Below are 14,733 nucleotides of genomic sequence, written 5' to 3'. Positions count from 1 at the left end.
CAGAGAGAGTCAACACCATGGAGAAGGAGACTGAGATCCAGTCTGCCAATGAAGTCAAGGTACATTACCATGAAGCTGTCCCTTACAAGTGCATCCTTTAACTACTCACCCTTTCCTTATTTAGCTGTATGACTGTGTGTCTGCAGGATGCGGTGGAGAAGCAGATCCTGTCTCACAGAGAGGCCCATCAGAGACAGATCAGCAGCCTGAGAGATGAGCTGGACAACAAGGAGAAACTCATCACAGAGCTGCAGGAGTAAGACCACACCAGCCAACACTTCTCACACTCTTAATGCGACCATTAGTTATGTACTGATTATGTTTCTGACGTTTGTTTAGTCTGAACCAGAAGATCGTGCTGGAGCAGGAGAGGCTGAGGGTGGAGCACGAGAAGCTGAAGGCTGCAGACCAGGAGAAGAGCCGCCAGCTGCAGGAGCTCACGTAATGCCTCTACATGATAAAGTCTGCTACAGCCTGTTTTTCAGTGTAGTCAATGCATTTAAACACATCCACTTTTCACTGTGCAGGGTGCAGCAAGACAGGCGGGAGCAGGCCAGCCAGGACCTGAAGGGACTGGAGGAGACGGTGGTCAGTTATTGCATGTTTTATCGAATTCACCCAAGTTACAAAAAAGAAAAGTTCTTATATATTTGTAAAACAGTGGAGCTAAATAGTGTTCAGTTAATTATTATATTGACCAAGTGAAGTTTGAAAAAACATACCTGCTACATTTTAATCCAAAAGTATTTCCCACTGACCTTTGAAAATCAAGTTTGTTAATGCTGGGAACATCATGGAGCACAATAAAGTTCACATCCAAGCCCATTAAGATGCGTTAAGTGCACTGAATTGCACATTACTGTTTTTGTAGATGGCAGTTAAAAACAAAACTTGAGCAGCTACAGCAAGCAAAATCGAATCACCTATTTTGTTCATTTTCTAAACTATGTGTCACATTTGATGAAAAACAAAGAGGAGGACCTGCATGCACACAACTGAAGATATCTATTTAACAAAATCAAGAGGCTTACTGAAAATGTCCAACAGAATCCAATATAAAAATCCACAAGGTCCAACTGAGGAAAATAGCACACAAGTCCATAGCTCAAGAATCACAAAATCCACACTAGGAACACTGGGAAAAGAAAAAAGTCTCAACAAATGGTCACAGAAGGGATGAAACACAGAAGCTGTTTTCGAAACCGTCTACTATACTAGCAGTACGTACGGATTTGGCCAAAATTCAGTATGTAGTATGTGAACAAGAACAAAATCTCCAGTATGGCAAAACTACCGGATGTCGTACTGATTCAGGAACATTTCTCAGCATGCAGTGGACCAGTCTCCCTTGCGTACTGGTTCCCACAATGCACAGCGCTAACATTCTCCTTCTTTTTTCTGTAGATGACTAGTGGCACTCGATGCTGCATTACTATGGTGCTGGAGTTGTATCAGACGTTTAACAGTCCGTTAAATTTAAAATGAAGTAATGCGAAAGAAACGCAGTTGAATCTTGTAACTTCCAGTAATTACAGAGGTGATACCCTTCTCACAGGCAACTGTTCATGTCTGTGAAAATTATTAAATTCCATATTAACTTGTTAACTTTTTAAATCATAAGTGGATGCTACAGAAGCAGTTTCGCTATCAGCTTATCTGTTGTTTACTTCCACTGTCCGAAACCAAAAATCCAGTGATGCCTGACCCAGCATACTGCAAAGCAGATAACTCAGAACAGTTACACTACATATTAACTTCAAATGCAGTTCAGGCACTTATAGGTGGTATGTAGCCGTCGGATTTGCAAACAGCCAGAGTAAACACAGGTAATCAAACACAGGTGTGACTCAAGATACAGGAGAAACTAATCAGGGTGGGGCACACAATCATAAAGGAGGGAAAACTCAGGAAGTAAAACTGGACTTGTCACACTGGGGTAAAATACCACAAAATAAAACAGGAAACAATAGAGACTTAAGAAACATGGATGAAAATACTCACAGAAAGAATACAAGAACACAACACCTAGCACAGAAGCTTAAAGACTTCAAAATAACGCAGGAAATAACAACCAAGATAACAAACAAGGAGGAAATGAAACTCATCAATGCAACTCATGACATTATGGTCTCTGTCTGAGAAAATGTATGTATTAAGTAGGGAATATTTAAGGCCAAGGTATATGAAGTTCTGTTCATGGCATTTGATGATGAAGGTAGAGTTTTATTCCCATTCTGTCCATTTTCTCTCTTGAGTAAGAGTTCTTATCTTCACACAGGCCCGAGAGCTGCTGACACTCCACAACCTGAGGAGGCTCTTTGTCCAAGACCTGTCCTCTAGAGTGAAAAAGGTAACAGTCCTGGCATTGTTCAAGCTGCTCCTGATACATCATCACTGTAATCTCCTTCCTGTGATCTGGTTTAGAGTGTAATATTCTGCAGAGTAACATCACATGAGATCTTGTTGCGTGGGTCACACAATTTACCTGAAATGAAAAACAGATCCATATTACTCTCCTGCAACGACTGCAATGCATTTAATTTGCACCATGATGAAATTTTAATGAACCTTGGGAACACAACAGAAAGTCTCTGCAATAAGTAGGCCATCTGATTCTTCAAAGGTAGCAGCTGGAAATTAGGGATCCAGACAATCAGCGTGCCGCTCTTCTGCAGCCCTCAGGCGGGGGCTTGATAAGATACACAAAGACAAAAAGCATGCTTTCTTTCCTGGAAAACACACGAAGTGGTGTTGTGCAAAAAATCTGTCATTTAGCATATGATGTGACAACAAAAGGGATACTTTTGATGAGGAGTTTTGGGTATAAATGAATGAAAGACATCAGATGTAGGGTGGTGTGTGAATGACAGGATGTAAAGGTTAAACATGGGTTAAATAAATGTGTTGTGTTTGAACAGAATGCTAAAACAGACTCAGATGACACAGGAGGAAGCTCTGCCCAGAAACAGAAGATCAGCTTCTTGGAGAACAACCTGGAGCAGCTCACACAAGTTCACAAGCAGGTAAAATAAACAAAACACATTACTCTCACCAGATCCTTTTCAAACACTCACTCACTCTGTCTTCTTCCTCACCTCTCATTCTCTACATGATGTGTTGACCCCTCTGTAGCTGCTACACGACAACTCCAGCCTTCGCAGTGAGATTCCTAAAATGGAAAAGCGTCTGCGGGCCACCGCTGAGCGGGTCAAAGCCCTCGAAGCAGCTCTGAGGGAGGCCAAAGAGAATGCAGCCCGTGACCAAAAACGCTACCAGCAGGAGATGGAGCGCATTAAGGACACCGTCAAGCCCAAAAACATGGGCAGGAGACTCTCGGCACAAATAGGTGAGTGGACACACGTTTATGAGTTTATATTGTGCATTGGATTCTAAATAGGGTTGGAATAAAGTGAGATACCTATGAGCAACGATGCTTAACAATTCGAACAATCCACATCATTACAATTATGGAAATTTGGGAAGCTCAGCAAAGCAAGATCTGAGTAGGTGGAAAGCTTTACCACTCACTCTAGCAGAAAAAAAAAAGGCATTATAATGAACATTTGCCATGTTTTCTCTTTCTATCTCAGAAACTGCCACTATATATAGCACCTGCATATTTCCAATGTGAGAGGTGCTATTGAGAAAACTCATATTGAATTTGGATTAAAAAGAAGCTGAGAGCAAAACTCAAAATTCTACAGCAAAAGGAAGAAAGAGGGGGGGCTTTAATATCTAACTTCATTATTACTCTTTATTACCACGCAGCATAAATAACATCAGTCTTGATATGAATGAGTAAAGATTGAAACCTGTAATGGTGAGCCCACTCTGCACATTAGTTTTCTCCATAGACTGTATAATAAATGGACGTAGTTTCCGTGATGTAACCCATCTGTTTCTGAAGCGCTGTTTTGAAGCTTATCGTTGGCAGAAATGGAAATACTGAACTCAACCTAACTTCTGTCAAGCTTGTGTTAGGTTGGCGGGCTTTGAGCCTCCTCGCCAACAGCTACAATGTACCAGGCTGTAAACATGTTTATTTCTGCTGTAAAGATCAGCTTTATTCAATGAGTGTGTATGTGGTTTCTGGTACTGCCAGAGCCAGCCTCAAGTGGACACTTAAGGAACTGCAGTTTAACACTTCCTCATTGGCTTCATTTCTCACAGCCGGAGGTTGCTGCTTGGTTTTCTCTCAGATTCTTAAAGAAATAGTGGTTAAAGTTATATAATTACGCATATGGACATGGATGCCTCTCTCATGTTTGTGCTATAAAACTGAACCTGGGTGAAGAGGTGGGTAGCTCAGGAAAAAGAAAATAAAGGAAACAGCTAGCCTAGCTTCTACTCATTATCAAATACTCACCCAAAATGTTTCAAGCTCTTTTTTTAAGACACTTTTCCAGTTCTTTTGCTAAACTGAGCTAACAGCCCCTGACTTTAGCTTCAAGCTGAACCCACAGGCAGCTTACTTAAAAAAAAAAAAAATCAAGATGTGAGAACTGTTACATAACACGATGTCTCAACCTACCTTCTGTATTTGTCTCATGGTATCTCTCTTTGTGTTACTCAGCCAAGCCCATCAGACCAGGCCAGCTGCCTGGAGCTCCTCTGATCCCCGGCTTCAACAGATCCAACTTCATCCAGAACAACCTGCCGCCTGGTATCAAGGAAGGAGGCAACGAGAGGTAAGAGAGGAAGACATATCTTTAGAGTGTTGTTTTGCAAACTGTCTGCTTTATAGCAACCTAATGAGTATACTTAATTATTCACATTAAAGCAGAGATCTGATTAGATTTTATATTTATATTTTAGTAAGACATCCAAAAAGATGGCATGAGGATGCAAGGAGAGATTGTTCATCCATTTTCTCTTCTTTTTTTTTCTTACAGCTGTTGAAGATAGACAACAGTCATCCAAACAAGAAGCCAAAGCCCCGTCCTGAACATGTTTTCAGTATATAATATTGAACTTTTACCTGGAACCACTGCATCCTTCCTCCATAACCCATCAGAGTCTGTACATACTGTATATAAGTCTGCCCTGGACTGAGCAGTCTTTCAGGCCTCTGCTTTACAAGAAACCCAATCACACTGCTGCTTTACAAAATAATGGCACATAGATCTGTTACCAGCACTGCAGTGAGAAAGAGGCATGAATCATATTATTCTAGAGAATGAAGAAGATGGACTTATAGTCGTGCCTTTGTCAGCAGTAACCCTTGAAGTTTCCAAATGCATTGCAGCCCCTGTTCTGTGAGTACGAGATCTCTTTGTGATACTCTTTATGACACCCCTGCATCATTGTTATGTACACATGGTTAAAATGATAATCAGTCTTAACTATCTTAAAGTGTATTTGACCACAGCCAGGTGGTTCAAAATGATGCTGAGCTGAGAGAGACAATATTTAGTCAAACATTTGACTTAAAGAAACATGAAGAGCGAGCATGCTTTGCCTTAATATCTTTCCTTACTCGCTCTTCAGTACTAAATCTATAACTATTATAAAAACTGAACTCCTCAGTGTCCCAAAGATTATATAATGAGAGAGCAGAACTCTGTCTGAGGCTCAGAGCAAGAAAATCACAGGGATTAGGTAGACACAAATGTTATTTTTATTCCTTATTTATGTGTACTGACTACAGGTGAGAGTTAATTTATGTTTTCTTTAATGCTGAGACGTTTATTATGTTTTAATGGATCCAAAGTGAGCTGGATGTAGCTGACTCTGCAATAAGAGGGAGATGATTGATACCTTTACTTTGAAAGCCTGTCTCTGTTCTCTTAGAAGCTCTACTGCTGAACACTTAAGATCCACTTAAACTTACAGCTTCTGAATGGATCAGGTGTTCTGTTGTAGATGATTTTCAGTATTCTACCTTCTGAAATTCTTCTTTTAAGCTTTGTAAAACTGTCTCATAACTGGAAGTATCATCAGTTTCTTAAGGATGATGAGTCATCAAAATATTCATGTGCAGAAAGAAAACACTGCATTGTGTTTCCTCTCTACATTTTTGTTGGCTTGGAACTCAAGTTAGGTTTTTACTCTAGAGTTAATAAATTTTAATTGGAAAGTTGGCTGTGACTCGTTTATTTGCCCACAATTGTTGGTGTGAAGTAACTCAATCAATCAATCAGACTTTATTTGTAAAGCACTTTTCATACAACAATATTGCTACACAAAGTGCTGTACATGAACATAATAATGGTAGTAATAAAATGGAATAATTTAGAACTACAAAAAAACATATTTCTATCACAACCAGCATTATGTCAGCAATCTGAGCTCCAGTAACTCTTCTGTTGGATCAGACCACATGGGCCAGCTTCCACTCCCCACCAAGAATCAGTAAGACCTTGTCACTGGTGGACCAGTTTTCCTTTCCTGGACCACTTTTGGTAGGTACTCACGTCTGCAAACCAGTAATACCCCACAAGAGCTGCAGTTTTGGAAGTTCTCTGACCCAGTCATCTTGACATCACAGTTTGGTCCTTGTCAAAGTCACTCACATCCTTATCCTTGCCCATTTCTCCTGCTCCTATCACAACATATTTTAGCTAACATGATCACTTGATGTCTAATATTTCCCCTACACAGACAGGTCCTTTGGTCCCTTACTATAGCAGCCTCTTCCATCAGTGTGTGAATGATGTGTGACTGGGTGACAAGAAGTGTAAAAGTGCTTTGAGTGGTCAGAAAGACCATAAAAAGTGCTACCCTATATAAGTACAAGTCCATTTACCGTTGACATCCCGCTGAAGATACAACCTTTCTACACATTTTCAACCAGAGTCACTCTGTGGGGTAGACATGTTTGATGATCCTAAGTGCCCATGACTGGCAGCAGTCCTCTAACATCTTAGAAGTTTGCATTAGTGAAGTGATGGAGCCCAATGTGATATCTTTTCATGGGGGCCAAAATCCCTGACAGCTACCCAAAGTGAGTGATAGACCTTAATGTTAAAAGACATCTGGATGAGATTATGTCAGAAAATATTACGTTGGCATGTTCAGGACCAAATCAGCAAAGAGAGAAGATGCAAATATTTGCCTACAGGGGGCATCAAAGTCACAAACCAAAAGTTCCTCACTGCAGCTTTAAGGATTTTTGTTAGAGTCAGGTTCATAAGTAAAAGTTATACTGGGAATAAGTCCTTCTTTGTTGCATAACAACTTAGATATACAAAGAATATTAATAAAAATCGATAGCAAGTAAATACCAGCCGCCCACTCAAGATACTTATAGATAAACTAAGTGATATGAATATGAAGTTAAGGATCTCAAGAGCATGGTTAGTATATTTATCTCAATTTTGAAAATGCTGCACAGCGTGTGCAGGAATTTACAAGAAACTTCAATATACGTGCAAAACTTCACAGCGTTAAATACTGAAAGATTACAATGGAAGGAGAACGTTACCAGTGGATGTGTGTCCATGCAGCACATCATGCTATTCAACTAATGAAAATAGTGTGAAGGGTTTGGAAATAATATAGAACAACTGTTTTAATCAAAAGGAATTAATTCTGTCAAATTCTTATCAAAAATTAAATTTTCAGTTTTAATCATTTTCATATATTAAAACATGCTCACTACATGCATTGAACTATAACATACAAATTTAACTACTTATAACTGAAACTGAAATCATCATTGCTTGAGTCTGTAACTTCCTCCTCACACCAACAGAGTGTGCTTTAACACAAATATGCAAATAAACAAGGACAAGTGTGCTTAAACCAATGTGGAGACGCTCATACATTATTCTAAAATAATGGAAACAGAGAGAATATGCTGGAGGCCTATCAGAGGCCTATACTGTGTATCTGTTCTCCATTGAAGATTTGCTGTTCCTGGATCATCCGAGCACTAAATCATTCATGATCCTGCCTGCATGGTGAAACTCCCTGCTGTGATTGCCAGATACAGCTTGGCTGAGTAGGGAGGGGGGCATCTGTGTTTACCCTACAAATTTTTAATGATCTTATAAAGGGATTTCAGGGAAGGATGAAAGGAAATCCAGAGGTTTTGTTAGGAAATTTTCAATGGTGACTTTGATGTAGGGGCATCATCAAAAGTAAAACTATCCAAGATTTACCATGGGAATCTCCAAAATCTCTGTCTAAGGACCCCCGGCTGTCCGCGGACTGTATGTTGAGGAGCACCGGACAGAGAGGTGTTGAACCTTGAGGGGGCGGGCCGGCCTCGGGGCTTTGGACGCCGTCTATCAGCGCTGACAGACGGGCGGGGTGGGAGCGACAGACCAGCGTCTGCTGGGTTAAAAGACCACAACTGCGTCAAGCTGCGTTGATACACACAGCCTACAACCGGATATGAGTCAAAAATACCTTCACAATAAAGAGAAAATACTAGAAATTATGCATTTTCAACATTTTGGACATTACTTTAAAGGTATCATTTCAACATTTATAGAGGTGTATTTGGCAACATTTTTACCATCCATCACTTTTCAAAAACTCATGAAGGTTTTGAGTTAATATGCATGGGGGGGATAGTGTTGTTTTCTCATTGCGTGCATAAATCGATAATTTGAGTACCTTTCATAGAATGCAATTAAATACAACTCTGATAACATATGTCTGAAAAAAAAGTTCTGGTTGAGGACTCAAAGATTTAGGATATAAGGAAGCTTTTAGGAAATGTTGTTATATGACACGGAACAGCGTGAGGTATGGATGCTGATTACAGAACAGCATACAACCCAACAATAGGCCTACTGAAAATAAACAGAGTGTGAGCAAGAACCAAAAACCAAAGATGTTACAAATGGTATATAAACAACATACCTTTATTAATATGTTTACATTTAGAGTAAATACTGCACAGCCTAGTAATGCTGTATAGTAAGATCCTTCCTGGCAACTTGAGGGACAATTAAAAAGAGGTGAATATTGAAATAATGTTCTATATTTCTGTTGCTATTTGATGCTGAGCTGAGAGGGACAATATTTAGTCAAAGATTTGACTGAAAGAAACATGAAGAGCGAGCATGCTCTGCCTAATTATCTTTCCTTACTCGCTCTTCAGTACCAAATCTATAACTATTATAAAAACTGAACTCCTCAGTGTCCCAAAGATTATATAATGAGAGAGCAGAACTCTGTCTGAGGCTCAGAGCAAGAAAATCACAGGGATTAGGTAGACATTTAGAGTAAATACTGCACAGTCTAGTAATGTTGTATTGTAAGACCCTTTCTGGTGACTGGAGTGAGCATTAAAAAGAAGCGAATATTGAAATAATGATCTATATTTCTGTTGCTATTTTCAGTGGCTCTGAGTAAAAAGCAGATCCCTAAAATAAAAATAAAAAATACATGGGAGCCAAACTTTTACTTTGAAAGTCATACCCGGAAATACAGTCTGTTTCCAGAATTACCTTGCCGCCGTGCAGAGAGGCGGGGGATTGCGAACAGACTGACTTGACTGGAGGTCTGCTGCGGACTCGGAGTCTGAGCAGCCGACACTAAAATAGGTGGGAAAAGTTGTTGTTAACTACCTCCACGGTCAGCACGGAGCATCGAGACCCAGCACCTGAGTTTTTAAAGGTCAGTATGTTTCATGATTGTGTGAGGCTTTTTCCTCTCGCCTGGTCAGCGCCAGGCTATTGGCTTCTGTCTGAGTTACTTTGTTGCTATGCACGCTGTTGCAGATCGGAGGGTTTGTGAACCTGCAGTGCTTTTGTCCAAGCACGAACGAAGCAGCTGGAAAATGTCACAGAAATGTCTCCAACCTGCAACCTGACACAAGCCCGAACATTGTTTTTACATATAAGACATTTACCAGGTTGGTTATTTATCCCAGCACGTGATAGCATCAGCTTGTGTGGCTCGCACCTTCTGATTCATTTCCTCGCGGTGTGTTTGGCTATTTGTCCCCGTTAAAGGGGGGGCTTTCTACGGCAGGCACGTCTGTCCCTGCCCCTTCCTCAGTCCTGGGAATTCTTGGTGATACCGAGTCAGAGCCCTTTGTTATGAATGCACATGGATTAAACTCCTTTGTGTTGTATTTCTGCACTCTGCAGGGCTGGAGGGGACCCTGCCCCCACCTATGCCCCCCCCCTCATCATCACCACCCGCCCCAGGCATGCTTTGGCCGCTTAGTGCCCACAGTTTATAGACCCAGGCTGCTTGTTTTGGGTGCATAATTACAAAACAACACTGTTTTCATGCACTGCAGATCCTCATATGCAGCCTCTAACCCGCAGAGAGAGAGAGTGCAGTGCAGCAGCAGGAGCAGCACATGTTGGAGTGGATGCTGCTCGGCCACATCTGTTTTGAATGAAGCTCAGGGACAAAGGCAGTTCCAGTCTCAGGGTGTTTTGCTGCTACAGTGGCTGGTCTGCAGATGTATGCAGACAAAAGCACAGGTCGTGATCTCTGCGCTGGTGCATACCGAGATCCCCATCCAGCTGCAACCTTGATTGAGTGCTAGATTCAAATCATATGCTGAAGTGTTTTTATAGAAGCACACCAAATGACCCTGATAGTCCATCTACATATTCCTGTTACACAACAGAAGCAGTTTACTACAGAGCTGTGCCTGCAGAAGGTTTTCACATATAAAAATGTTCCAATTGAATGGCCACAAATGATGAAGATTGAGGGAAACACCTTTTTTCGTTATTTAACAAGGTTTTCTGTAGAAATAGACACCTGTTTAGAGGTAACATAGAGTCCAATTCACTCTGCTGTCAAGTCTGCAAACAGAAGCAACAAAATCCACATCATCAGTGTGATGCTGCTTTATCCAGATTAGAGTTTTATTCATTTAGGCAGTACATGCAGGGAAAACTCACAAACACTTAAGAGACACATTTTTTCTCACATTGGCTCCACTTCAAAAACCAAAGATCAAACCAAAACATTATAATAACAATGAACCAGCAGGTCCCTGGTTCTTCTGTATAGGCTCTAGTTCATAAATCCCAGCTGCTGTGCCAACCTGTTTCTAAATACGAGGAACATTATTTGGGCAGAGAGCAACAAGTTGGCCAGCAGCACACTCTCCCTGAGGCTCCACTTTGCTCTGACACCATGCAGTGACTGGGATTCAGTTCCAGTGAAATTTACTCAATCTGGTCCCCTGCCAAAACCCAGAGACACAGAGGCAGTGTAAAGAGAGAGAAGGGGAGTGGGTTGTAAATTTTGGGTGTATTGTGACTTTAGAGTCAGTTTGAATCCAATGTTAAATGTCAGTTGTGGGGCCCTGAAGACCTCTGGAGTCTACCTGTAGTGGGTACCACCACTGTATCAATAAAACTGGTACTACTTTCAAGTCTTCCATATTGATTAGGCTCCGGGAATCAACTTCCTCTTGAATCTTTAGGGCCTGTGTCCACTAACAGCTTTCTTTGCACTGGCAGCGCCCCGACCTCAACTTCAGGGCGCTTTTAACTGAAGCTATGTTGCTACTGTTGCTATACTATGAAAAGTTGTTTTAAATGCTCTACATGTTTCATATTTGCTTTTGCATTCAATGAATGGATTTTACAGAGAAACCTTTAAGAAAATAGTGTCATGTCATCAGGAGCAGCTCTTTGGCTTGGAAATTGTGACCCATGAAAAACAGATGTTTGTTTCTCCTCTGTATGGACTTCATCCATCATTGTTGACAGAGCTGATATTCGTAGTCCCGCCCCCTCTTGATTTTGATTGGCCATTGATGGAGATGTGCCCTTGACAAGCAGGGCAGTAATCCAAAGACTGAATCATTTTCAACTGAGAGTGATGAGCGACCAAGAACAGCTGACATGAGGGTGTTTCTGCACTCAGAGCGCAATACAGACTGAACTACATTGGTTTTGTATTGAAAAAAAGCGCTTCCAGGGTGCTGTTGGCCTAGCGGTTTAAGCGTGGGCCCCATCCACAGAGGCTGTAGTTCTCATCCCATTGGTGATGGGTTCGACTCCCGGCCTCAGACCATTCACTGCATGTCTTCCCCGACTTTCCACTCCCCACATTTCCTGTCTCTCTTGAGCTGTCCTATCAAGTCAAGGCTGTTAGCTTACAAATGTGTTCAGTGGATAGAAGCCCTAAATCTGTGGTATGAATCTCGGATGTGATTCTGATTTATCTTGAATTCAGGATTTACAGAGCTGAAAAATGAACCCACCAGACTTTGAATATCCATGAAGCTGCAACTCAACCTTCTGACTTTAAAAGCGCAGTGGTGAGCCGTCTTGGCTGTTTGTGTTGTTTGCAATGATGTGAACGTTCTCCATTGTAACTATGTGAACACCGGCAGTCTTAAAATTAGATAAGATAAGATAAGATAAGATAAGATAAGATAAGATATTACTTTATTGATTATTGGGGGGGGGGGGGGGGGGGGATTCAGTTGTTACAGCAACCCAGACATAAGGACAATCAAGAAAGAAGTTTCAATAAGTTTCAATAAGTAAAAAATAAATAAATAATAAAGCTAGACTACAATTTAGATATATACAATGTTACAAATGGAATTTAAATTAAATAGAAGTAATTACAGGCAGTATTAAAAAATTTCAGTAGTGACAGGTTGACATGGTGTGATTATGGTTGGTAATGACAAATTAAGCAGTAAATAAAAATAAGATGGGAATGTAATATGACCATGAGTTGTAGTTAGAACAATAATGTAATATAACATAATATAATAATAATATGGCAAGATAATTATATAATACAGTGTATTATGCATTATAATGCCAGCAGCAGTCAAGAGAGAGAGAAAATATGAAGCCCATACGATAGTGCTAAAACCTGAAGTTCATTGAGCGTCCGTTTTAGGCTGGCTGCAGAAACACTGGAAACTACATACACACCCATTCAAAAAAGCAGCAATAATAAACATGTTTACAGCCTGGTTCAAAATAACAGTTTTGGTCTGAATAGAATTTCTCTCTTGGCACACACTGTACGGGGATGTATTCTTTATAACCTTGTATTTTTGAAGAGATAAAACGTTTTGCCCAAATAAGGACATGACTGATTTGATTGACAGGTGGGCTCCATGTAGCTTTTAGCGAAAGGTTTAAGGCCAACCTCTTTACCTCACACTAGCTCGGACAAAGTTATGTTGAGTTCAGCATCAATATGGCACCCCACGACGATTGGCTTCAAAACAGCACTTCAGAAACAGATGGGTGACGTCATGGATGCTAACTCCATTTCTTATACGGTCTATGATAGTAACGAACGATTGTTTGTTAGCGGACTGTTGATGTTGTGTTGACATTTTCGATGGGCGCCCTGTTCTGGTGTATTCCAGTTACAAAAGTGGCTGCCAGCTTTGACACCTATTCCTTGTGCTGGGTGACTGCAGTTCATCTTGACGAAACCAACTGTTGACTGGCATTTACCAAACAGAGGGAGCTTATGATGCAGTTATTATACGTAAACATGTGCTGCGCCCTGCTCTGTGCTTGGTGTATTTTCCTGCTTTTTGGTCCTTTGTCAATCACTCCTGTTACATTTCTTTCTGTGAACAGAAAAGTTGAAAGAAATACGAAAACTTAAGCGTATACGGATGATAATATTCTCATCCTTTAGACTCATCATTTCACTCATTGCTGGACTGCTGGAAACCGGTATCCAAAGCTGAAAGCGACAGTTATATTTCTAAAGGGCAGGAACACTGTGAACCCTGTTTAAGGAGGTTGGGACGCTCGCTGTCATACAACATCACTTAAAGTGCTGTTATCATGTGCGTGACTCGCTGCTCTGACAGACGCCTGACTACATCTCTGGCACCTCTGTTGATGGTGTGACTGGAGATAGTGCGTGAGTGGCGTTAGAGGTCAGGTTACGTGAGGATTGTAATAAGTCCAACGCTCATATGAACTGTAACAGAACGTGTCTGTTCCTTGAGAGGCAGTCATTCATAAAAGCCTGGGTGTGACATCATGGCTGGAGCTTGTGTTGGGACAGGCCTGGATGAGGCTGCTGTTAGGCGCACACTCTGAGCGCCCTGGTATGACGTAACGCTGTGTGAGTGTGGTGTTGAAGCATGAAACACCAACTATTTTAGCTCATAATGAACATGCGCCTCATCTCTCATGGGCTTCCACTCAATCCCAGACATCTCTCACCACCGTAAATCTATTCTGGGTGCATAGCTGTCAGTCTGAGCGTCAGAGTCTGTGTACATATTCCTTTACATAAGGACGGGCCTCTTATGGACTCGGCCTCATGTTCACACGCCTCACTAAAAGCACCTGCTTTTACCGCTGGCGCTTCCAGGCCAAGGCGACTGCTATTTTAAGGAGGAAGAAGGAGAATTTGATATGAGAGGAGCAGCGGCTCAGTAGCAGCTCCTCTGCTGTGGGAGCGTCCAGGTTATTTATTTAGGTTGACTGATCCAGGGAGACTCTCTAACACATGGATCAATGACATGCCTCATCCCAAAACAAACTGTGCAGGAGTGGAGAGGGCCCAGCTGTCCTCTGGCTCACACTCTGACTGTGTTTGATATATCTGGAACATCCCCTTAAGCTTTTCAAAGATTTCTGATTGTGTGTTGTAACTGCACTAATGTGCTGTAGAGCTTGGTGATAAAACAGACACTTAAATCTTGCTCCTGAGTCATGATAAATTTAACTGGTGATGAACTTCAGGCGTTATAGAAATAGATTGATTTAACAGCCTATATGACAGTTGAAGGACGTGCAACAGCTAGTTATTCCACAGTTCAGAGCTCGATGTGTGACTTTAAAACATTTACAGCAGACT

The 14,733-nt window shown here is 41.2% G+C and overlaps 2 protein-coding genes across 3 annotated transcripts in view; both read left to right on the top strand.

The window, feature by feature from the left end:
* The window catches only part of LOC117828605 (kinesin-1 heavy chain-like), a 30,638-nt gene extending 24,559 nt beyond the window's left edge, over window positions 1–6,079 (top strand). For both annotated transcript variants that reach the window (XM_034705783.1, XM_034705785.1), the window contains exons 18-26: window positions 4–59; window positions 147–256; window positions 340–441; window positions 528–588; window positions 2,279–2,350; window positions 2,919–3,023; window positions 3,133–3,346; window positions 4,574–4,688; window positions 4,893–6,079. In XM_034705783.1, the coding sequence (XP_034561674.1) occupies window positions 4–59; window positions 147–256; window positions 340–441; window positions 528–588; window positions 2,279–2,350; window positions 2,919–3,023; window positions 3,133–3,346; window positions 4,574–4,688; window positions 4,893–4,899 (842 nt within the window). In that variant the 3' untranslated portion in view covers window positions 4,900–6,079. The remainder of the gene's footprint in view (window positions 1–3; window positions 60–146; window positions 257–339; window positions 442–527; window positions 589–2,278; window positions 2,351–2,918; window positions 3,024–3,132; window positions 3,347–4,573; window positions 4,689–4,892) is intronic.
* A 3,329-nt stretch (window positions 6,080–9,408) lies between these two features.
* arhgap12b (Rho GTPase activating protein 12b) overlaps window positions 9,409–14,733 on the top strand; it is a 75,860-nt gene continuing 70,535 nt past the window's right edge. The window contains 1 exon segment of the mRNA XM_034706332.1: window positions 9,409–9,570. The gene's annotated coding sequence lies outside the window, so the exon portion shown is untranslated.

This window comes from Notolabrus celidotus, chromosome 17 (genome assembly GCF_009762535.1).
Source record: "Notolabrus celidotus isolate fNotCel1 chromosome 17, fNotCel1.pri, whole genome shotgun sequence".
Lineage (NCBI taxonomy): Eukaryota > Metazoa > Chordata > Actinopteri > Labriformes > Labridae > Notolabrus > Notolabrus celidotus.
The sequence above is the reverse complement of the archived record's forward strand: the minus strand, read 5'-3'. Positions and strand labels throughout refer to the sequence as shown.